Raw genomic sequence first — 22,245 nt, 5'->3', positions numbered from 1 at the left:
GAGGAAGAATTGTCAGGACTGCCTGACTGGGCTGGCTGTCACAGAAGGGGCCAGAGCTGCTGACCTGTTAGGTTGGCTTGGGTGGGGACAGGCTGAGACCTAGCTAGTGCCCAGAGGTGGTATTTTATCGAGTTTCGGGGGACCAGGCCTGTGCTGACCACCTCATGTGAATTGTTTCATCTTCAGTCCAGTCCCTTAAAGACAATGTGGTTCTTGTTTGCATCCTGTGGGTCAGTGAGCTCAGGTCCTAGGAGGCCCCTGAGCAGGAGGTGGTACAGCTAAGCTCTGAAGACAGGTCTGTGGGTGCTGGGACTGGGGTCAGCGCTCGCAGAGAGAGGAGAGAAGCATTCTGTATCGCTAGCTCATAGGGACCCTTCAGTCCTTACTGAACAGAAACCTCCTTCTCTCTTTCTAGGGGGCAGATGATTTCTTCTGAAGACTGCGAGTTCATTCAAAGATTTGAGATGAAAAGAAGTCCTGAGGAGAAGCAGGAGATGCTTCAGACTGAAGGCAGTCAGGTGATTGGTACAGATAGCAGACCACGAGCCCTGCCCTGGGTCATTAGACATTCTAGAGATTTTCTCAGTGATTCTTTGACATTCCTCTTAAGCAGGTGTCATAGTTTTACTAAAAATTCTCTTTTATTGGAAGGCATTTGAGTGATTTCTAGTTTTCTTTGTTAATTTTGGAAAAAATATCATACTGAGTGTGTATATGTTCCTCCATCCTTTCCGGCATTTTCTGAAACTTTTTTTTTAAATAGAGTAGATTCCTGGCATGGAAATTACTGTTTCAAAGTATACAGTATTTTCAAAGTTGCTTAACATTTTTTTTTTTAAAGAAAATTCTTTGTCTACTCTGTATTCTCACTAGAACAACATCTAACTCTGCCACCCATCAGATTTTCTGATATGGGGCCCTGATGGTCTGAAGGATCTGTCGTACAGGCTAGCCCAAATGTACAATCCTGGGAAGTGTGGGAGGACGCATGTAATGAGTGCCAGTCTTGTTGAATTCTAGAGCGATCGTGACTCAGTTATTAAATTGTAGGATGGAAACTTCTGATTGCAGCACCTGAACTGAATTCCTGTACTTTTGCTGCTTTGGTATTCAGCTTCCCCATAAATGCATAAGCCTTCCCAAAAGACCAAAAAAACCCAAACATCAAAACAAAAATTTTAAATTAGATTGTCTATGTAACTTCTTCTTTATGGTATCAAGCATTGATGATGGCTAGGTCTGTCTGTTTTAAAATAGTAAACATTTGATGTGATTAGAAATTATAAAAAATCTGATGTGAGTACGGCCCTCCTTGGTCACATATGTGTGAAAGGATGCATTTTCTATAACTGCGTCCTCATTTAGGCAAGAGAATAATATTTCACTGAAATGCCGTTAGAGCATTGTATCTGCAGTTGAAAACAGTGATTAATGTTCATTTCCTTTTTTTTTTTTAGTGTGCTAAGACATTTATAAATCTGATGACTCATATTTCCAAAGAGCAGACAGTTCAGTACATACTCACCCTGGTGGATGATACACTGCAGGTGGGTGTCTTCCTCAGCAGACATGTTTGGTCCTCACCTTGTTGTGTTTTCCCAGGAGTAGCATTTCTGTAAGGTTTCGCTTAAGCACTTGTTCGCTTTCAGGGTGTGATGGTGTGTTTTTCTTCACTGTGGGAGTTGTCGTTTGCTTATCATGGTGAAGACGGGGCTGTCCCCACACTGCATACTGGCTGTTGTTGTGGTTTGCAGGATGTTGGGGGACTGGTGTGTCTCTTTTCCACATTTCCTCTGAGTTCTGTGCTGAACATGGCAGGGCTTGATGTACCCCCACAGGCTTTCTGGATGCTCTGCGCACTCACAGATGACACGGCTCCTTCTCCTTTAGTCTTTCTACAGATTTCAGCATCCCTGTGTCCTGGTCCAGTGCCGGGTACTGGGAGCTCAGTGCTGACTGTAGGCAAGGTGTTTGCCCTCAGAAGCACGGTGTGTTTGGAGAACATTTTGCTCATCATTTGGGACCTTGCCAGTAGCTTACAATTTCTATTTACTGCTCTGTTGTCCCTCAACACAGAGACTCCCTTATTCACAGTATTGTATTTTTACACCCGAGTATAATCTAGGTTTAGATTGTTGGCATCCAGAGTCATCTTTTTTGAAACAGGCCAGCTGGCTACAAAATCCATGGCCTGTCGACATTAATCATGATCTACTTGAACTTACAGTTTTTTGATGAAGTCATTACCATGACTATTTCAGTTATTACTCTAGACTCTAATGATGTGTTAGTGAAGGAGATAGTTTTCTACTCTTCAAATACATAACTGCTGCTACTGCTGCTGCTAAGTCGCTTCAGTCGTGTCTGACTGTGTGACCCCATAGACAGCAGCCCACCAGGCTCCCTGTCCCTGGGATTCTCCAGGCAAGAACACTGGAGTGGGTTGCCATTTCCTTCTCCAATGCATGAAAGTGAAAAGTGAAAGTGAAGTTGCTCAGTCGTGTCCGACTCGTAGCGACCCCATGGACTGCAGCCTACCAGGCTCCTCCATCCATGGGATTTTCCAGGCAAGAGTACTGGAGTGGGGTGCCATTGCCTTCTCCACATAACTGCTAGTATAAACCAAAATGAAAATCCTTGGGGATTTCCCTGGTAGTCCGGTGTCCCCCAGTGCAGGGGGCATGGATTCTGTCCCTGGTCAGGGAACTAAAATCCCAAATGCTGCAACTAAGACCTGGTGCGGCCAAGTGAATACATATTAAAAAAACACATTGTATATATTTATTTTGGCCCCGCTGTGCAACATGTGGGTTCCTAGTTCCCCAACAAGGGTTCTGACCTGAGTGCCCTGCGTTGGAAGCACAGAATCTTAACTACTGAGTCACCAGGGAAGTCTCAAAACCATTGCATTTAGAAAGATTTAAATATTGATCTGAGAATTAGAATGACTGTTTATGTGTTTATTTGCGTCGTTGCCAAATATTGCTTCTTAACCACTGTATTCACTTAGTGAATCAGGTAGTGGATTTCAGCCATCGATACACAGAGAACATTTCATTGAGAGGTAGAGCTTGTATTATTTGAATTGAGAAACTAAGAATTAATCATTCCTCAGATCTGTCTGCTGGTATATGCTGGTTTTTGCTGTTTGCATCTGCCCTGATTTTTCTAACACAGCACGCTAGGAGTAACAGTGAACATTCGAGATTTAATTCCCTGTTTCCCCTGCCTGCCTGGAAGTAGCTTGAGGTGCTTCCTGCGGATCCTTCCATCTAGAGCTAAATTGGCATCTTTCTGCCTCCTCCCGACTTTGTTTGTGTGGATGGAGGGTGAAGGTGTCGGGACAGCGCTGGGAGGGGCAGGTCAGGAGCAGGGCAGGCTGAGGAGAAGTGTAGCTAGGGGTGCTCCACCTGCAGGCATCTGTTAGCATGGCTTACTACATTTAAATTAATCATAATACATTAGAGGTGATTTTTATTTAAAGACGTCTACCCCTGCCCCCATCACCACCCCCTGCTCCACTGTAATAATAATGGGGGGACAGATCTCACACAGACTGGAAAAAACACACGAGGGAAGGCTGAGAAGCAGTGCATAATTGTCATGTTCTTTAACAAAATGCATTCTGATCAGTGATTGTTCTTTCTAAGGAAAATCACCAGCGTGTTAGCATTTTCTTTGACTATGCTAAACGTAGCAAGAACACTGCCTGGTCCTACTTCCTGCCGATGCTGAATCGCCAGGATCTCTTTACTGTTCATATGGTGAGTTTTGAATTGATCACGTTTCTGATTTCAGGAAGAACACCAGTTATGATTAGGTGACCTCCCAAGTTGCCAGAGGAGTGGCTGCTCTGACACTGCCTTTTCAGAGCTCCACTTCCTTATTGGTGGTTAGTGACGGGGTGTTAGGGGTGGGGGTGAGGGGGTGGGAATGGGGCTGGGAGCTCGGGGGAGGCGGGATTGCCCTGATACAGTTCAGATTTTGCAGAGCATTCCATGATTTTATTGACATAAAAGCCTGGAATTTGAAACACTGACTTGCTTATCAAAAGTACTCAAAGAATGAAGTAGTATTTTATACTGCCTTTTCCCCCCGTCTATATCTGTCAATTTTCAGGTTTATTGATGTGTAACTGGCAAAACTGTAAGATACTTGAAGTATACAACATGATGATTTGATAAACATATAGTGCCTATTTAATTAAAAAATTCATGATTCGTTTTATAGCTTGAAGAAAATTGAGAAGTTTTTGATTGAGAAAAGAGTATTTGTTTCTATTGCAAGAAATGACTATTTCATATCCAGGATATATTTTATATCAAGATATAGATATTTAAGTGTGAGACTTGCAGGGGCTTGAATGAGTGAGGTGGTGCTGGCAATGTGTTGTGGAGCTGGCTCAGGACTTTGGCAAGTGGTTTGGTGAGAGTCTCTAAGGACTTTTGTGTTCTTTTGATCTTTGCTGGTCTTGTAATGAATCCCAGTCTTACTTTTGAAACTCAGAATAATGTAGGGAATGTCCTGAAATTCTTAACATACAACTGATTTTGGTTCACTTTAATGAAAATATTTAAAACTATATTTGACCTTATTAAATATTTAAAAAAATGAAATATTATCTGTTATGTTGGGACAAGTTGAGAGCTAAAAGAAGTCATGCTGCAAAATGGTTACAAGTCCTCTTTTTTAGGGTTGATGTTGTGATTTTTAGAATAATATTCAAATGCAGTTCTTGTTTTTCAGGCAGCAAGAATTATTGCCAAGTTAGCAGCTTGGGGAAAAGAACTGATGGAAGGCAGCGACTTGAATTACTATTTCAATTGGATAAAGACTCAACTGAGTTCACAGGTAAGAGACACTCCTCTTAGTATTCTTAAAATAATATAGCATCCAGTTCTCTGAAGCTACTTAAGATATTTATGTGAAGTTGCAGAAATTCTGTGTTAAACTAGAGCCATCTTGAACTCTTTGACTCAGCCATGCTGCTCACAGGTCTGATAGGGGCTTTACCTTTTCTGTCTTTGACTGACTTCCACTCAGACCTTCCTGTCTCTTCTGCCACTCGGGATTTTCCCATCATGCATTTCTGTGAGTGGGGAGGATTGCCCTTTCCAGAAGGCGGCTGCTAAGGTCATATGGATTGGGAGATCACACAGCTTCAAAAGACACACTCTGGGTGGCCCGGGGTCGCTGTCTTTAGCTTGAGATGCTGTCTCACGCAGCAGCTGCCTCTCTGGATCCTACCATGTCCTCCTGGGATTGAGTTTACAGCCACAGGGAAATAGGTGGCCTGCTTGCAGGTTGTCTCGCTGCTGTCAGGCCTCTTGAACCTTGCTGCTCCATGAAGGAAGACAGCTCGCGGGTGTGACAGCTGGCAGATGACAAGTTGTCCCTTTTGTCTTCGTGGTTCTCTGGAGCAGGACAGGTGACTGGACAATTCCAGGGACTGAGCTGAGGGTTTCTTTCCTTCTGGGGGTCCAGTGAGCAAGTGTGAGGTGGTAAGGGGGCATGGAGGGAGTAGCCTCAAGGGAGGAGTGAGCCGAACTGGGTGGGGAGGAGATGCGTGGAAGGACAGGTAGGAGAGGGGGTGGAGTGTGTGGCAGGGTGGGTGACAGCAAGAGTGAGACCGGGAGAAGCATTGCTGGTAGGTGTGGTGCTGACAGTGTTAGATCACAAATAAAGGTCTACTTGAAATAAAGTTTTGGAAAGGTGTCATTTAGACTTTAGGTGGCCTTATGATCTTAATAGATTTTAATTTGAAGCATGAGAGAGACACCATGAAATTTTACTTGGATTTATTTTTGTCTTATCCTCCCTTGCCTTCGTTTGGGTGGGGGGTGGTGGAGCCTCATAGTCTTTTCTGTTTGGACAGGGAGATTCTGAAGTGTCTTGAACAAAATCAGTTATTTTCTCTGTCAACAGCATACATTTTTACAGGTTTTGGGCTTAATTTTTAAAAGTATTTTTACACGAGCCACAGGTTTGCAGATTTTATAGAATTGTTGAGGGATTTCAAAAAGAAGATATTTAGAAAGTGAAAAATAGCTATGTGAAGACAAGGTTTAAAATTCTTGAGTGTGTATCATTTGGGATCAGAATGTTTAATTACATAGGTAATCCCCCATCCCCATTTCCCCCCCCTATTTTGAGGTTAGTTCTCCCTTTGAGCAGGCATCATCTTGCTTTGGGGTCAGTTGTGAGGCTGTGTGGTAGCTGGACTCTTAAAACCAGAGTGGGTAGCAGAGACTGCATGCTGCTGTGTGCTTCCAGCACGCTGGGTCGTTTCAGCTTAGACTTCTCATGGGAGTAAGGTTTGTGTTATGCCTCACAGGCAATCTGCCCCTGTTAGCACCATTAGCTGCGGTTGTAACCATGGCCAGCAGTTGGAGGGATATTCCTCTAGTCTCTAGTAGAAGCAGGTATTTCAGTGTTTGGAACAATTTTCATCAGACCCGAGCTTCTTGGTGTGAGGTGGATGTTCTTAGAGACCTTTCTGTGTCTTTCCAACGTGCTGGCTCTCTCTTTTTAATTGCCAACTCTCTGGCCTTGTTCAGGTCTAGCTTCTCTGCTTGGCACATTGTGCTCCAGGGAGAATTTTCGGCCCTGTCTGCTCTGAGTCTGGTCACTACTTCTGCTGGGCCCTGCTTCTGCCTCTTGCTATGGGCAGACACTCCTCCCCCAGCTTCTGGTCAGGAGTCAATTACAGGCCTCTTGTCTGAGGAATGAAATGTTGGCTTGTTCGGGATTTTTTTTCTTCTTTGCTTAAATGCCATGTGATAACACTGTCTCTGCGAGGTCTCTTTTTCTCCGTCATAAGCATTTTCTCTCTCATACAAAAGGACCACACTTTCATGATTTTAATAAAAATAAATTTTTAAAAGTCTGAATTAGGTGCAAATTTGAATATTTTGTTTTTTGACTTCACAGTGACATTTAGGAGCCTTTTTTCTGATAGTTTGAGCGTTAATTATACTTGTGTTATAGCGGCTCATGCCTGGCACTTAGAAAATAATAGTTGTTGAATAAAACAAAATAAAAATTTCCTTGCAGAAATTCATTATCAATTTTCTCTTGCATACTCAGCTTCTGACTTTCTACTTTAAATTTCCTTTGCCCATTCCTGTTTAACATGTGAGGTTCTGATTGTCATTATAGTGTGTTAGCCTTGCTGTGAATAGCCTCATCTTTGAGTCCCGCATAGTATCTTTCCATCATCAGACACTTGTTTTGAAAGCTTCGAAGCAGAACACAGTGTAGATAGTTGGGCTTAAGACATTGTCTTATTGGAAAAACAGTTCAGGCAGTAAATCCTAAGACTTGGAAATTTTGCACCAGCTTTACTTAAACAATTTAGCTGGAACTTAGTATTCAGTTTATTATTTTAAGATAATTTAGGATAACTTACTGATTAAGATATCTGGAAGAATGTTACGATGTTTAGAATATTTCATGTATCCCCATGCTTTTTATTAGTTGATGATACTCCATTAAATAGGACTAGGAAAATAATGATAAAATTAGTAAGCTGATAAAGTAGGATAAGATTAAAAACAAAACTAAGTAATGAGTTATTTATTTCATAATAGAAACTGCGTGGTAGCGGTGTCGCTGCTGAAACAGGAACAGTCTCTTCAAGCGATGTAAGTACACTCCCTCTTCATTCACTGGCCTCCTCATGCCCCGAGCATAAGTTACTTTGAGTCGTAGACAGTTAGCATCCCCTGGATGTAAATCCACGGATTTGGTGCCGCCTCCACTTCGGTTAGTGGAGTCTTGAACGCTGTGCATGATCCTTCCTAGGCTGTGGGGTCACGTTCTACTGTCTCTGGATGTGGGATGCCCTCTTCCTGTTGCGTTCCCCTTCAGGCGGCTGTATCTTGGGCCTAAGAGTCAGAGCGACTCGAGTTAGTTCACCAGAGCTGCTGTCTTCAGACCATAATGTCTGACAGATCTTCGAGCCCTGTGCCAGGCAGCTGGAGACAGTTCAGTTCCCTGCTGGTCCGAAGACTCACTACTTGCCCTTGTTGCTCAGGATTTTCTAGAGGCCTATGGTGGGGGCAAATCCCCCCTTTTCAGGCCAGACATGCCCCACATTTCTGTAGAGCCCAAAGGTTAAATGTTAAAACTAATCATATCTCCCCAAATTCCTTTCCTGGTTAGAATAATCTCCCCTGCTTGGGAATGGTTTGATTTCACTGTATTCAGAGAGTTTAAGAATTGGCAATAAATGTGGACAAGTAGAAGCTGGCATGATTAGTGCCAGTTGAGAGAGAGTTGGGGAAAGAGTTAAAAATATAGAAGAGTTGTATCTACATTCCCACCTGTCTGTGATAGACCTCAGCCAAGTTGAGGTGGAGCCACATGGGATCTGTGTTCATAAACTGCAGCAAACACCCCATATGTGTGCTCCCAAACTAGGGAGGGCAACAGAATCCATTTCAGAGCCAAAAGGGGTGCTTCTCTTGGGGCGTGGGTGGAGGGACTTGACCTCTTGACCCTAGCACACTTGGGTGTGTTAGGCCAGAAATCGGCACAAGTCTTCTGAGGTGGAATCAGACAAGGTGTAGAAACAGGTGAGCAGTTTGGGGGCTGGGTAGGGAAGGAGGAGGTAGGCTCCAAGTCTAGATGCTCAACCACAAGCAGATGTTTAAGTTGGGAATCATTGTCTTATATGACTTGAGTTTTTTCCTATCAGTTTGAAATTTTGGAAAATAGTTTGAAAAATTATCTGGTTAGATTTATTTGTCAAATTTTTAAAAGGTGTTTTGAATCACACATGTCCGTAAACTAAAGTGGTTTTTAAAGGGCCTGGAAGTTATTTAGGCTTGCGCGTCAGTGGGCTCTGGTCACATAACATCCCTTTCTTGCTCTCTTCTGTCCGTCATGTGGAACACATGATCCTGTTGACCTGGTGAGTCAAAGTGGGTTGTCTGGTGGACTTGACACGTACATCCCAGCAGAGTTAGTAGCATTGATGGTGATTCTGGGTGGAGAGATGGCCTCTGATGTCCAGTCTCTTCCCTTGAGTGTCCTGCACACCTGAACATAACTCCCTGTCTCTTCCTGAAGGGTCCTACGTCTTCAGAAAGCTCTCCACTTGGAAAGCAGATGAGAGAGGGGTATTGTATTAGCACTTCCTTTGACGGTTTCATTTTAGTAGGGGGATCAAAATCGGTAACTGGTATTTATGGAGCTTCTACTATATGCCTGGCACTGTTTCAGTCACCTGGCATTTACATCTCCTTGAACGTTCACAGCTCGTCTTTGACGTGGGTCTTACCATAAGCCACATTTCAGGGATGAGCAGTGAGGCTGCTGAAAAGGCACACTGGCTCGCCTAAGGTCATCCACTTGCCCACGGTCATCTGGTCATGGTTGCAAAACTGCCATGGAGACAAAGTCCTTCCCAGAGGGGTTCTAAGACCTGTGGACTGAACCTGGAGCTTTAGACATTCTCCAAGTTGCCTTGCCTACTCAGACTTTTAAAAAATAGCCATGTTACATCTTAAAATCCGTTTAGGGTTTCAGGCAGTGTACAAATCGGGTTGGGTAAACTGCATTCCCTACTGCTGCCACTTGATGTCAGTATAAGACAAACAGGACACAGCTCTGCGCTGCAGTATGAGAAGCATGATGCTACAGTCTTGGCTGCTGAAATGGCACAGAAGTGACATCCTAAGTTATGAGTGGACCCGTGTAGACATTTTTATTTAAATTATGTTCCATAGATGAACTTTTCTTAAAATGCATTGTGTTGTCTTTACCTGAATGTGACGATCATAATTGACTTCAGATTTCTCATACTTAGGCTGACTGATCTTCTACAGTCATTCAGCTCTTTGCTGACTCCTGCATGTGGATTATTAGTTTTCTTCGTTTTTTCCGAGGAAATCATATAGCCTTGGCATTGATTGCTGTGCTGATGCCCTGACAGAAAGAGGAACCCTGTGATATCTCCCAGCCTTTGGAGGAGTTAGAAGAGTCTGGGCATCCTTTTCCCTTTGTCCAGCTTCTTCGATACCTGTGTGCAGGGGAGCAAGGGGACTGCTTGCTCCCATGTCTGGCCATGTCCTTTTCTCTGGCCGTCTCTGCTGTAGACCCAGCTCAGCCCTGGTTATTGCTGGGTGGACCTAGTTTCATTGGCAGTAAGTAACACAGTCAAGTTGCCAGGTTCTCTTGTCACTTATTCTGTCTTGCTGTTTAATATTCTGGAGCAGGTCTGGAGCAGTAGAACTTGCCATGATGATGGAAGTGTTGTTCTTCATATTCTCATTGTCTACTCTGGGAGCCCCTTGCCCACATGGCTCCTGAACCCAGAAATGTGGCAAGTGTGAGTGAGCAGATCAGCTTTCCATTTTATGCAGGCTTTTTGGTTGCTTTGTTTGCAACTTTATCAAAGTATGTTTCTCATACTGTATAGTCCTTCCACTTGGCATTACAGCATATTTTCATATATTTACAGTGTTGTACAGCCATTTCCACAATCTAGTTTTGTAGCATTTTCAACACCCCAGGAAGAAACCGTGTTCTCATCAACAGTCGCCACCATCCTAACCCCCTGCCTGCCTCTGGCAAGCACTCACCTGCTTTCTGTCTCTGGACTTGCCTCTTGCAGTCACTTCATGTGAGTGAGTCATGTGATACACGGTTATCTGTGACAGGCTTCTCTCACCTAAAAGTGGAGTGTTTTTAGTAACAGCATTTTCGAATGAAAGGGGAAAAGAAACCTTAGCATTTTTGACTTTTGGCCAAATTCCTTAAATTGTATTTTCTGGCAGTTCCGACATCCTTGTTAACGTGAAGTTAGTTTTATAGCTTTGATTCTATTTTAAATTTAAGGCTATGTTTTTTCTTTTTTATAAATTTATTTATTTCATTTTTGGCTGTGCTGGGTCTTCGCTGCTGTGCAAGGGCTCTCTCTTGTGTGTGCAGGCTCCTCGTTGTGGTGCCTCTTGTTGCAGAGCACGGGCTCTAGGGTGCAGGCTTCCGTAGTTGTGGTGTACAGGTTTAGTTGCTCCACAGGATGTGGGGTCTTCCCACACCAGGGATCGAACCCGGGTCCCCTGCATTGGCAGGAGGATTCTTAACCATTGGGTCACCAAGGAAGCCCAGCTGTGTTTTTAATTTAAGACTTTTCAGTCTTTCAGAGGAGGTAGAGAACTTTCATGATTTGTCTCTTTAATGTCTGTCGATGAGTTTATCAGAGGTGCTGCCCAGTAGCAGATGTGAGTGAGCTGCGTCAGACACTTGGATAGGGCAGGCTTGTTATTAACTCCAGTCCCCTCTCGCTGGTGACTTGTCAAGTCTGTGAGGACCTCAAGAAGTTCATGACCAATTATGTGTCTTTGTGCAGGTTTCCAGAGTGTTCCTATTTACCAAAAGCACTTCCTGGATCATTTTCATTGTTCAATTGCCTTTTATTTTCTTGTCATAAAATTAGTATGTTTTAAACATTGAGGATCATTAAAATATATGCAAAGAATGAACGTTACAAAAAGGAGAACAGATAAGAAGCTATCAGTTTTGCTTTTCTGACCAGATGTTTGGAAGGATTATGTCTATTCTAGCAATGCAAAAGAAAATTTAATGGTTAAGTATTTCAGTACTGGACTTTCCTTTACATAACATTTGTTACCATGGCTATATATTATCATAATAAGGTAACCTAATATTGTATTTCAAATATGTTCTTGGAATTGCATACAAAGCTGTCATTTATAAAGTAAATCATATTTTCTGAAGTCCACAATAATTTTTCCCTACAATAAAAGATCTCAGTAGTCATGTAATTAAATTACATGACTAAGCAAATTAGATTGAAAGCAGTACTTGAAGGAGATTTATAAATTTGTAAATTAATAGTGAAATTACTTTTTTGGTAAGACTTAAATCTAAGATGATATTATTTTAATTTAGGCATTAATTTAATATAGGTGTTTTATGAACGTTGACTGGAAAGTCTCTTTTAATAAGCCAACTTCAAGAGAATTCTTGCACTGCGTGTGTTTTAGTTCCTGAATATGAGGTAATAATAATGATGATGTACATTATAATGTTTTGTGTTTAATGGAAACTGATGTCAGTTCATATTTGAGTAGCAGAGGTTTGTTTTTTAATTTGGTGGGCTGGTATTGCTTTCTTGTATTGATGAGACAACAATTTTGAAGAGTTTCAGTGATATGCCAGAGATAATTTAGCAAAACTTCTGATTGCTAAAGCCTCTCTCCCTCTTTGCCTCCTTTCCTTTCTTTGGTCACTTTTTTTTCAAGTCATAACTTTTTGGGGAGGAAAAAATTACCCTCTCCTTTTTCTGGGTTATTCTGGCTGGTCAAAGAATTAAATTGACGTGAAACAGAGGAACAGGAGAAAATCAAATTTAATTACATATATACAGGGTTACGTCATTGTACATGGCTTTTGGTAGATGTAACCACTCATGCCTGGAGCACTTGATTTCTAGAATGGAGTTGCCAGGGCACAGGGTACATGTGAATTTAGATCTAGCAGTCCAGTCACTTTTCTAAACCAGTTTTTATATCCGCCAGCAAAGGGAGACAGTTCCAATTTCCTCCTGACACTGACATTGTCCTGCATTACTCTCTAAAGGGGATGTTGTGATAGAAGCAAAAACTACACGTGCACACTTGTGTGTGTGTGAGGTGTGCACACTGACTTTTTAGCTCTATGAGAAAAGATTTGTTTCATAGTCGTGAAACATTAAGTGCTTTGGGGGTGGATTAATCACCAGTCCTGGAGGATTTCATCTACAGCTGGCTTCTGGGGTTTATTTTGGTTGGTTGTGTGCTTGATGGGTTCAGCTCTGTGCTTCACTGATGCCACCAGACACACGTATGTTTCCAGTATCTCTAGACAGCTGTTCTTGTCTGCACTGCAGACTTTTTCTTTTTTTTAAGTGCCCACGATTGCAAAATTTAGAGGAGTATTATCTTTACACTTTCTCTTTTAGTTTGTACTTAGATCCCTGGGTTATGGAGGTGGGTGTTGAAAAGCGGTCTGTAAACACTATTGCAGCTCTAGTGTAACTTTGGCACAGTGACTCTGCAGTTCCTATGTGTATCTTTTGTTGCCTTCCTGCTTTATCATTCCTCGCTCCTTGAATTATTTTTAATTCTGCAGAATATGGATCTGGGGGTCTCTCTTGAATTCTGCCAGTTGCTGTTTTCCTTAGGTGCCTAATCCACCATAATGTAGGAGAATTCCCATTGTCAGCCATATTGGAGAGTATATTTGATGATCTTTTCTTAAATGTGTTGAGAAGTCAAGTTGCTTTTTCTGTACCAGGGAGGCTTGTGCACATTGTAGCTGGATCTTCGCCTAGCCTGTCATGTGTTAGCTAACGAGATTATCCCACACCCTACAGGATGTGCCCTGTTATTCTCCGACTTTATTGGCGGGAAGCTCACTCAGGGACCCGAGACTTGGAGGTGGCCAAGTATGGCAGGCTGGTCCCAGGGCCTTTGTTCTTAACTGTGATACTCTGTTACTGCCTTTCTTTCCTGGTGGAGGAGTTGATGTTTGAGCCCCTGGGTCAGTTCATCTGGAGAGAGGAGGGGCCAGAGTTCTGGGATGTAACTGGAGGTGGAGGTCTGGTCCTCAATGGGGAAAGTAACTGTTGGACCTGGCACTTGAAGGTCACTGCTGACCCTAGCAGTTGCCATGTTAGTGGGCTGGTAAGATGGAAGAGAGGTAAGAACCTGGTGATGGAACTTTCAAGAAACCATCATGTATTAGAAGGAAGAGAGATGCAGAGGTTGGTACCACATTTAGGGATAACATGAAGATGAGAAAGATAGAGTATATTTAGGTGGTGAGTAGAGGAAACCACCAGACACTGGAGCTACAGGTTGTGCTGTGAGGGAGGAGTGGGCTGCAGGCCTTGTGGGGCTGCGGGGCCTGGACAGCAAGCACTGCCTGCCTCTCTGGACTAGGGGCAGGTGGGAATGGCCGTAGATATAGTGCTGTGTGGGGTGTGGTGTTGGCAGCTGAGCGGCTCTCTGGCTGCTGAAATGAGGGAGGAAGGCAGGGCAGGAGGGTGCAGGTGATGGTGGAGGTGACGGCATGGGCGTGGCTCTGGGGAGAGCAGAGCGCGTGCGGAGCTGCCCGAGTGCCACGTGCTGCAGGTCTCCAGCAGGGCCTGGATGGCGTCTGTGTGGGAGCAGAGGCGGTGACTCACTGGAGTGATGGAAGGCTGATTATTCTCTTTAAAAATAAGTCATTGAATAATTTTATACATGACACTAATAGGATGATGTGAGAGAAAGCTAAGGAAGTGATATAGTTTCCTTTGTTTAATTGAAGGCGGTCATTCAGTTGTCTGTCAGCATTGCCTTCACTGAAAATAATTTCTGGGCTGGTGTTGGACTGCTCGTGGTGCATCACAGGAGAGTGCAGTTTTCGAAGCAACATTTTTTATCTGCTTGTTTATATGTGAATGCTGAAGCTGTAACTAGCAACGGAGAAGCCATTTTAAAAATGTGTCATGTATTGCAGTATAGAATGGCAAATAGACATGGAAAAAGACAGTGAACCAAGAAATTTTTGTGTTGAGATTGATGATAAGTGGAAGAGGAGAGTGTGCCCTAGGCTGCCTTTTTGTTCATTATTGGAGAAAGCTTGCCCAGACTCTTTGTCTAAACAAGAAAGATGGAATTCTACTTTCATGAAGGGCTACTTACCTGCTGACCTTTTTGGAAAAATACATACATATTTTCTCCCATTATGGAAGATTGTTTTAGAACTGAAAATTCACCTTTTTTTTGGGTCATTAATTTTTGCTAACATTTTGAGTTTTTAGGCAAATTATGTTAGTGCTATTGGATATATTGTGCTTTGGGTAACTATGTTCACTACTTTCTAGGTAAAACCTAAGATAACCTTTCCATGATGACTTTTGATTATTCTACCAAATATACTTATATCATTGTGTTTCTGTGTTTGAATGCCTGGAATTTTCTTTGAAGTGTTAGTTTTTAGCAAGCTTAGTTTAAATTGAAACATAGAGCATCAACCTAATGTGTGTTAGGTTTTGTGTATTTATATGACATCCACTGTCCTCTCCTTTCTTTTTTCTTTTTGTCAGCATGCTCTTTAAGGCCAGAGTCTGAGATTTCCCCTTGTTCCTTCATTTCTTGCAGACATAAGGCTCATGGTAAATATTTAGGGGGAAGCCCAGGCCAGGCGTCACCGCTAGCTTTTCTCATATGGAGATGCCTGAAACTTCTTTAGAACTGGAAATTCACATTTTTTTTATTATTTACTCATATTTATTTCAAGCTTCAGATTTAACCTCAGTTTCTCTAAGAAAGTGCCACTGAACTGATAGTTTTAAAAAGTCATAATCTTTTTCACATGTTTAATTAGGTTTGTATATGCTGTATAGTTTTTTTTTAAGTTATTTTTTATTGAGTTTCTATGAAATGTCTTAGCTCTGTGCTGTATGAACTACTTTACTTAATCCTAAGAGTACCCTTTCAGAATGCTTAGCGGTATCATCCTTACTAAGGATGGTTCAGCAACCAGCTTCATATCATTCAGATATGGGCCCATCTCAGAGACTACACTTATGTCTTTTTCATTTTATTGTTGATCTTTGATATTTATATAATTATGAAAAGCAGTATTGTCTGTATCATGCCTCTCTTCAGGAGTAAGTGAAACACTGCAGGATAATAAGCTGTTTATCAAACCATATCAAAGACATAATTACTGTGTTCCTTGATTTCCCTAATTGGATGTAGGCTTGAACCATATAGGCTTAATTTCACAGAAGTCAGCTTCATTTCTAAGAGTCAGAGAGGAAAGTGAAAAGGAGAATTGACTTTTGAAGAAATAATAGAGACTTTTGGACGTTCTGATATTACCATCAGAAACCCTAGTAAACAAATTCCAGACTCTGGCATCTGTGCAACCTGCTGACCTGAGGTGCTTTCTCCCACGCAGAGTTCCCAGTATGTGCAGTGCGTGGCCGGGTGTCTGCAGCTGATGCTCCGAGTCAATGAGTACCGCTTCGCCTGGGTGGAGGCAGACGGGGTGAACTGGTGAGCCCTCACTTGTCATGTGGGGTGACATTTAAGAGCATCTCTCCTTGACAGTGTCAAAGAAATTAATATGTTTAATCACTGAAATGAAGGTGTTTTTTTAAAAAGATTTTTTTCAAATGTCTTGTGTGATGTTTTTCCCCAGGAATCATGCTGGAGACTCAGGGCCCCCGGTTTTCATTGTTAGTATATCAGGTTGGTGCTCTCCACCTTGCCCGAAGCAACATTCCAGACTCCAGAGGGAAAACAGGCCTTCAGCGTAGACATAGCATCTTGTTTGTGTACACAGTTTAGTCCCTGGTGGCTCAGTGGTAAATAGTCCTCCTGCCAATGAAGGAGACACAGGTTCGATCCCTGGGTCAGGAAGATCCCCTGGAGGAGGAAATTGCAACCCACTCCAGTCTTCTTGCCTGGGAAGTCCCACAGACAGAGCAGCCTAGCGGACTACAGCCCATGGGGTCACAAAAGAGACACAACTTAGCAACTCAACAACATCTTCTAGGCAAAGTTCTGTTTCTGTGTAGGGGGCTGATCACCAGTCATGTTCCCAGAGGCCAGCCAGGGCCCTGGTGTGCAGGCAACCTACTTCTTAGGACAGCCATCTCACGTGTTAGCTGTCCTCCGCACAGAAACCTGAAGGTGACTACGCAGGTGGTGTTTCTGGTCTATTTATCTTCTTTAAAGTGATGTGATATTTTGGGCAATGCAGTAAGAAAGCATAATTATTCATTTTACTATTATATCATCTTCTAGGTGATTTCATCATCCATTTTTTAAATAACTTTAGTCTTTACTATTTTTTTTTATCATACTTGAGAATAATGAGTGAATAATGACAAAATAAGATCTAGGATGGTGAAATATGTGATTCTTCAAATTATAGTTAACAAACTCACAGTATATCTTAGGTTTATAAATGGGTCTAATAGACCTGTATTGTAGCTGTAAGATATATTGAAAGAAAGAAAGAAAGAAAGTGAAGTCACTCAGTCATGTCCGACTCTTTGCAATCCCATGGACTGTAGTTTTACCAGGGTTCTCTGTCCATGGGATTTTCCAGGCAAGAGTACTGGAGTGGGTTGTCATTTCTTTCTCCAGGGGATCTTCCTGACCCAGGGATCGAACCTAGGTCTCCTGCATTGCAGGCAGATGCTTTACCTTCTGAGCCACCAGGGAAGCCCAAGGTATATTGAATTTTATCCTATTAAACAAAAAGTACATTTTCTTTTTGTTCTTTGAAAGACCTGTAAGAAAGAATAAAAGTCATGAAACAGCTGCTTCTAAAAATAGTTATAATTGCTCAAAAGATAAACACTTAAAGTTTTGTCTAGTGGACCCTAATGGCATAGAGAGGCTAACCAGATGCTGCTCTTCTAGTTATTGGTACTAGTATTTTGGAAGATGGTAATGTCAAAGCCTTTGACTATGTGGATCACAACAAACTGTGGAAAATTTTTCAAGAGATGGGACTACCAGACCACCTTACCTGCTTCCTGAGAAATCTGTTTGCAGGTCAAGGAGCAATAGTTAGAACTGGATATGGAACAACAGACTGGTCCCAAATCGGGAAAGGAGTACATCAAGGCTGTATATTGTCACCCTGCTTATTTAACTTATATGCAGAGTACATCATGAGAAATGCTGGGCTGGATGAAGCACAAGCTGGAATCAAGATTGCTGGGAGAAATATCAGTAACCTTAGATATGCAGATGACACCACCCTTACAACAGAAAGCAAAGAAGAACTAAAGAACCTCTTGATGAAAGTGAAAGAGGAGAGTGAAAAAGTTGGCTTAAAACTCAACATTCAGAAAACTGAGATCATGGCATCTGATCCCATCCCTTCATGGCAAATAGATGGGGAAATAGTGGAAACAGTGACAGACTTAATTTTCTTGGGCTCCAAAATCACTGTAGATGGTGACTGCAGCCATGAAATTAAAAGATGCTTGCTCCTTGGAAGAAAAACTATGACCAACCTAGATAGCATATTAAAAAGCAGAGACATTGTTTTGCCAACAAAGGTCCATCTAGTCAAGGCTATGGTTTTTCCAGTAGTCATAAATGGATGTGAGAGTTGGACTCTGCAGAAAGCTGAGTGCCAAAGAATTGATGCTTTTGAACTGTGGTGTTGGAGAAGACTCTTGAGAGTCCCTTAGACTGCAAGGAGATCCAACCAGTCTATCCTAAAGGACATCAGTCCTGAATATTCATTGGAAGGACTGATACTGAAGCTCAAAACTCCAATACTTTGGCCACCTAATGCGAAGAACCGACTCATTTGAAAAGACCCTGATGCTGGGAAGGATTGAAGGTGGGAGGAGAAGGGGATGACAGAAGATGAGATAGTTGGATGGCATCACCGACTTGATGGACATGAATTTGAGTAAACTCTGGGAGTTGGTGATGGACAGGGAAGCCTGGCATGCTGCAGTCCTTGGGGTCTCAAAGAGTCGGACATGACTGAGCAACTGAAATGAACTGAACCAGTGTTAACTATTCAGTTTAGTAACAAGAAAGGGCATAAATAGAATCTAGAATGTTTCATGTCCAACATACACTCTTTGATATGGTAATACCTACCAACAAGGTTAGTTGTAATCAAATTAATACACAGACTTTTAAGTTGAGAAGAGGCATTAATAAAGGTAGAATACGTTAAGTTGCTGAGAGTGGGACAGTTCAGAGAAGTCATTGAATTTTTTCATTTTTTAAAGAAAGAAAACATGTACTTTCTACTCTGCCATTTCTTTTGTTTAGGATTAAAGGTTTTCTTTTTTTCCTTTTTGGTGCTCCTCAAATCACAAGCAGGGATCCTGGGAAGAGAAAAAATTGTGAGCATAGCCTGCTTGAGGAGAGTGGAAGGGGACTGTGGTTTAAAAGCCCAGGACCTGTTTTCTCTGTGTAGTTTCCTTTTCAGTTACATGAATGGCACACACTATCTTTGAAAGTTTATATGCCTGTATAAGACCGAGAATATACTCTTACATTATTGGAAAGTCTGGAGGTCAGCGCTGACTTTTTAACTACTGGAGCTAAAGTGGGCAGGCTTCCGCTGAAGTAATTGCTTCCCCCCTCCCACCCCATTCAACTGCCCTTTGTGAACATTTGTACCCTGACATTTGAAGTATTTTTAAAGTATATAGTAATCTAAAGTAGCATATAAGTGAAAGGTAAGATTCAAAAGGAAATTGCGTGCTGAGGTGCAAGGGTCACGTCCTGAATGCCGGTCAGGCCCTCCTGCTGTTCACTGTGTGACCGCGCACCCTGGAGCAAGGGGGCAGCGTCCTGAGACTCCCCGTGTGGACTGGCCCTCTGAGAGCAGGGGTCTGGCTTGCTCCTTCCTGCAGGCAGAAAGGAGAGGACATGATTCTGAGAGACTGGCGCACTGGGGCAGAAAGAGCAGTCAGTTATTTCTACTTCTGGTTGCATTGTCCTATTCCTAAACGTCATTTCCACCTGTGTTCTTCCTTTCAGCATCATGGGCGTTCTGAGTAACAAGTGTGGCTTTCAGCTCCAGTATCAGATGATCTTTTCCGTGTGGCTCCTGGCTTTCAGCCCACAGATGTGTGAACACCTAAGGCGCTACAACATCATCCCTGTCCTGTCCGACATCCTGCAGGAGTCGGTCAAAGAGAAGGTGACGAGGATCATCCTTGCAGCATTCCGCGTAAGCGTTTTGTGGGGAGTGTTTCCTGTGGGGGAGTGTGTCCTGTGGGGTGTGTGTGTGTTCTGTATATGTGGTGTTCTGGTGTGTGTGGTGTATGTGTGTTCTGTGGGGTGTGTGTATGTGGGGTGTGTTCTGTGGGATGTGTGTGTGGTGTTCTGTAGTGTATGATGTGTGTGTGGTGTGCGTGGGGTGTGTTCAGTGGGGTGTGTGTGTTTTCTATGGGGTGTGTGTGTGGGATGTGTATAGTGTTCTGTAGAGTGTGGTGTGCGTGTGATGTATTCAGTGGTGTTCTGTGGTGTGTGTGTTCTGTGTAATGTGTGTGTGTGTGTGGTGTGTTCTGTGAGGGGGTGTGTGATGTGTGTGCATGTGTGAGGCATTTTTCGTGCAGCCTGAGGCCTTTCAGCGGGTGCAAATGTTGCTTGTTCTCCCAGTGGTCATGGAGCTGTGGATTCTTGGTGAGCTTAGACTGAAGTATCACAGATTGTATTTATGGCAGGAGAGGGGATGAGGGAGGAAGCTGTCTATATGGATGAAATGTGAGGATTGCAGATGCTTGTTGGGAGTGTGACAGCACTATATTCAGGTGGCCTTGTTTTCCAGGAGGCTGTTTGAGGTTTTTTTTCTGTCCTGGGCCCTTCTTTTAGAATGGAGTTGTATTTCTGATCCTGGATCTGCTGACCAGCAGTCATTTCTAAGACAGCTTTAGAGATCATCAGTTACTTTGAGCAGTGAAGTTGTCCTCTTAGGATGTTAGGATTTTGGCCATGACCTCAGTCAGCATCTTCCCTTAAACAGACCGGGAAGTTGAGGGTGCAGGGGGTCATGCTGGACTCTGTAGAAGTCACAGCATTCAAAAAGTCACAGGAAGTGTATAGCCAGACTGAGAATTCTTTGTATTCTTTGGCCCTTATTTGGGAGCTCTCCAGATAGTTGATCAGCTTTTTATGGACATCTTAGAAGTAGGATAGTGTAGCTCTTTTCTAGTTTTCCTTTTCACGTGGTGTGTTAGCAAGATTATTGGCTCTGGAGTGGACAGACCTGGAGTGAGTCCCAGCATGGCTGGATGGGAGGGTGGTGTGAGCTCTCAGAGCTGATTCCTCTGTCTATAGAAAGTGTTGAGTGAAACCTAACTCACTTCAGCATTGGTTAAGGATTCAATGAAGTAACAGACAAAGGTCCTGGCAATAGTAAATATACAGGAAATATTTCTCTTCCTCCTTTTCTGTCCATAAAAGACAGAATAATAGCCATCTGCCTCTTTAACCCCCACCTCTATGAATTGCATTCTAGGTTAATGTGGCACCTAGGCAGAGGTCAAGGGCTATTCTTTTAGATTTAGAAGAGGCAGCACAAATGTTTTACTAATATTTAGCAAGATTTAACAATCTTATTTAAACTTTATTTGCAGATTCAATTTTTTTACCTATATACAATGCATGGAACTTATGTTAATTTCTGGACTTCTGTTGTCCAACTTGAATTTCAGAGTGTTTAAAATAGACCCAATCTATTGACAGGTATATTAGTTTTTTAGACTCTCCTTACTAAACTGGGACAATATAGTCATTGTATGATTAGACTGAAGACTGAATATCAGAAAAACATCCTTAGACATCCAAAACTTTGATGTACATAACTGAGTTAAAATCGAGCCATTAGTAAGGACATAGTAAAGCCATTTGATTTAGACTATCAAATAGGTGAAAAAAATGACAATGACATTTTTTTTTTTAATCCTCAAATTCCTATAACCTTTGATAAAGATTTCACTGGTGAGGTTGTTTGAGGATCATCTAATTATACATTTCCCCCCACATCCTGAGGAAGAAAAGTTTTATGCTGAAGACTTTAGGAAGCTTGCTGAGCTGCTGTGTGCTGAGGAAATATAGCAGCTGTTTGTTTTTTTTTTTTTTTTTTTTCATTTGGCTGGGTGAAATTTTATTTTTGAAAATGTCAGTCTCACTTATTCATAGCAGGTACTGAACTCCAAGGCTCCATAAATGTTATTCCATCGGTTAACTTGATATGTCAGTCTTTTGTTTCTAAAATAAATTCGAATGTTCTGAGGCTTGTGACTGAGAAAGACACTCGGGGCTGTATTTGTTGTCTAGAGTTCTTCATCCGTTGTGAATTTTCTTTCTCTTTTTTGGTTCTGCTTAGTCCAGACCCTACCTAATACGTCAGATAATAAGATAAATTATATTTTATGACTGCATGAAAGCTTGGGAAGGCTTGGGAAGAAACACCACCCAGTTGAATTTGGATTTATATTAGCTTGTGTCAGCTATGATGTTTAATTCACACCCACATACGTATGCACAGGCACAGACACAGACATGCACAGACTCGCATATTCCCTACAGATAGTTCACAGTCATAACCCCTTCAGAGAGGCCCTCTGTTCTGTTTCATCGGTCTGTGTATCTGTTTTATGCCAGTGCCATCCTGTTTTGATCACTATAGCCTTGTAATTTAGTTTGAAATCAGGAAGTGTGACCTTTGTAGCTTTGTTCT

General features: G+C 42.4%; 1 protein-coding gene across 5 annotated transcripts in view; it reads left to right on the top strand.

The window, feature by feature from the left end:
- Positions 1–22,245, top strand: part of ATP6V1H (ATPase H+ transporting V1 subunit H) — a 45,958-nt gene that overhangs the window by 3,388 nt on the left and 20,325 nt on the right. For 3 of the 5 annotated variants that reach the window (XM_055545981.1, XM_055545982.1, XM_055545983.1), the window contains exons 3-9: positions 416–518; positions 1,458–1,547; positions 3,651–3,764; positions 4,747–4,851; positions 7,590–7,643; positions 15,964–16,061; positions 19,539–19,731. In XM_055545981.1, coding sequence (XP_055401956.1) covers positions 416–518; positions 1,458–1,547; positions 3,651–3,764; positions 4,747–4,851; positions 7,590–7,643; positions 15,964–16,061; positions 19,539–19,731 — 757 coding nt within the window. The remainder of the gene's footprint in view (positions 1–415; positions 519–1,457; positions 1,548–3,650; positions 3,765–4,746; positions 4,852–7,589; positions 7,644–15,963; positions 16,062–19,538; positions 19,732–22,245) is intronic. The other 2 variants (XM_055545985.1, XM_055545984.1) reach the window with 2 other exon arrangements.

The sequence above is a fragment of the Bubalus kerabau genome, chromosome 14 (assembly GCF_029407905.1).
Source record: "Bubalus kerabau isolate K-KA32 ecotype Philippines breed swamp buffalo chromosome 14, PCC_UOA_SB_1v2, whole genome shotgun sequence".
Classification (NCBI taxonomy): Eukaryota; Metazoa; Chordata; class Mammalia; order Artiodactyla; family Bovidae; genus Bubalus; species Bubalus kerabau.
The sequence above is the reverse complement of the archived record's forward strand: the minus strand, read 5'-3'. Positions and strand labels throughout refer to the sequence as shown.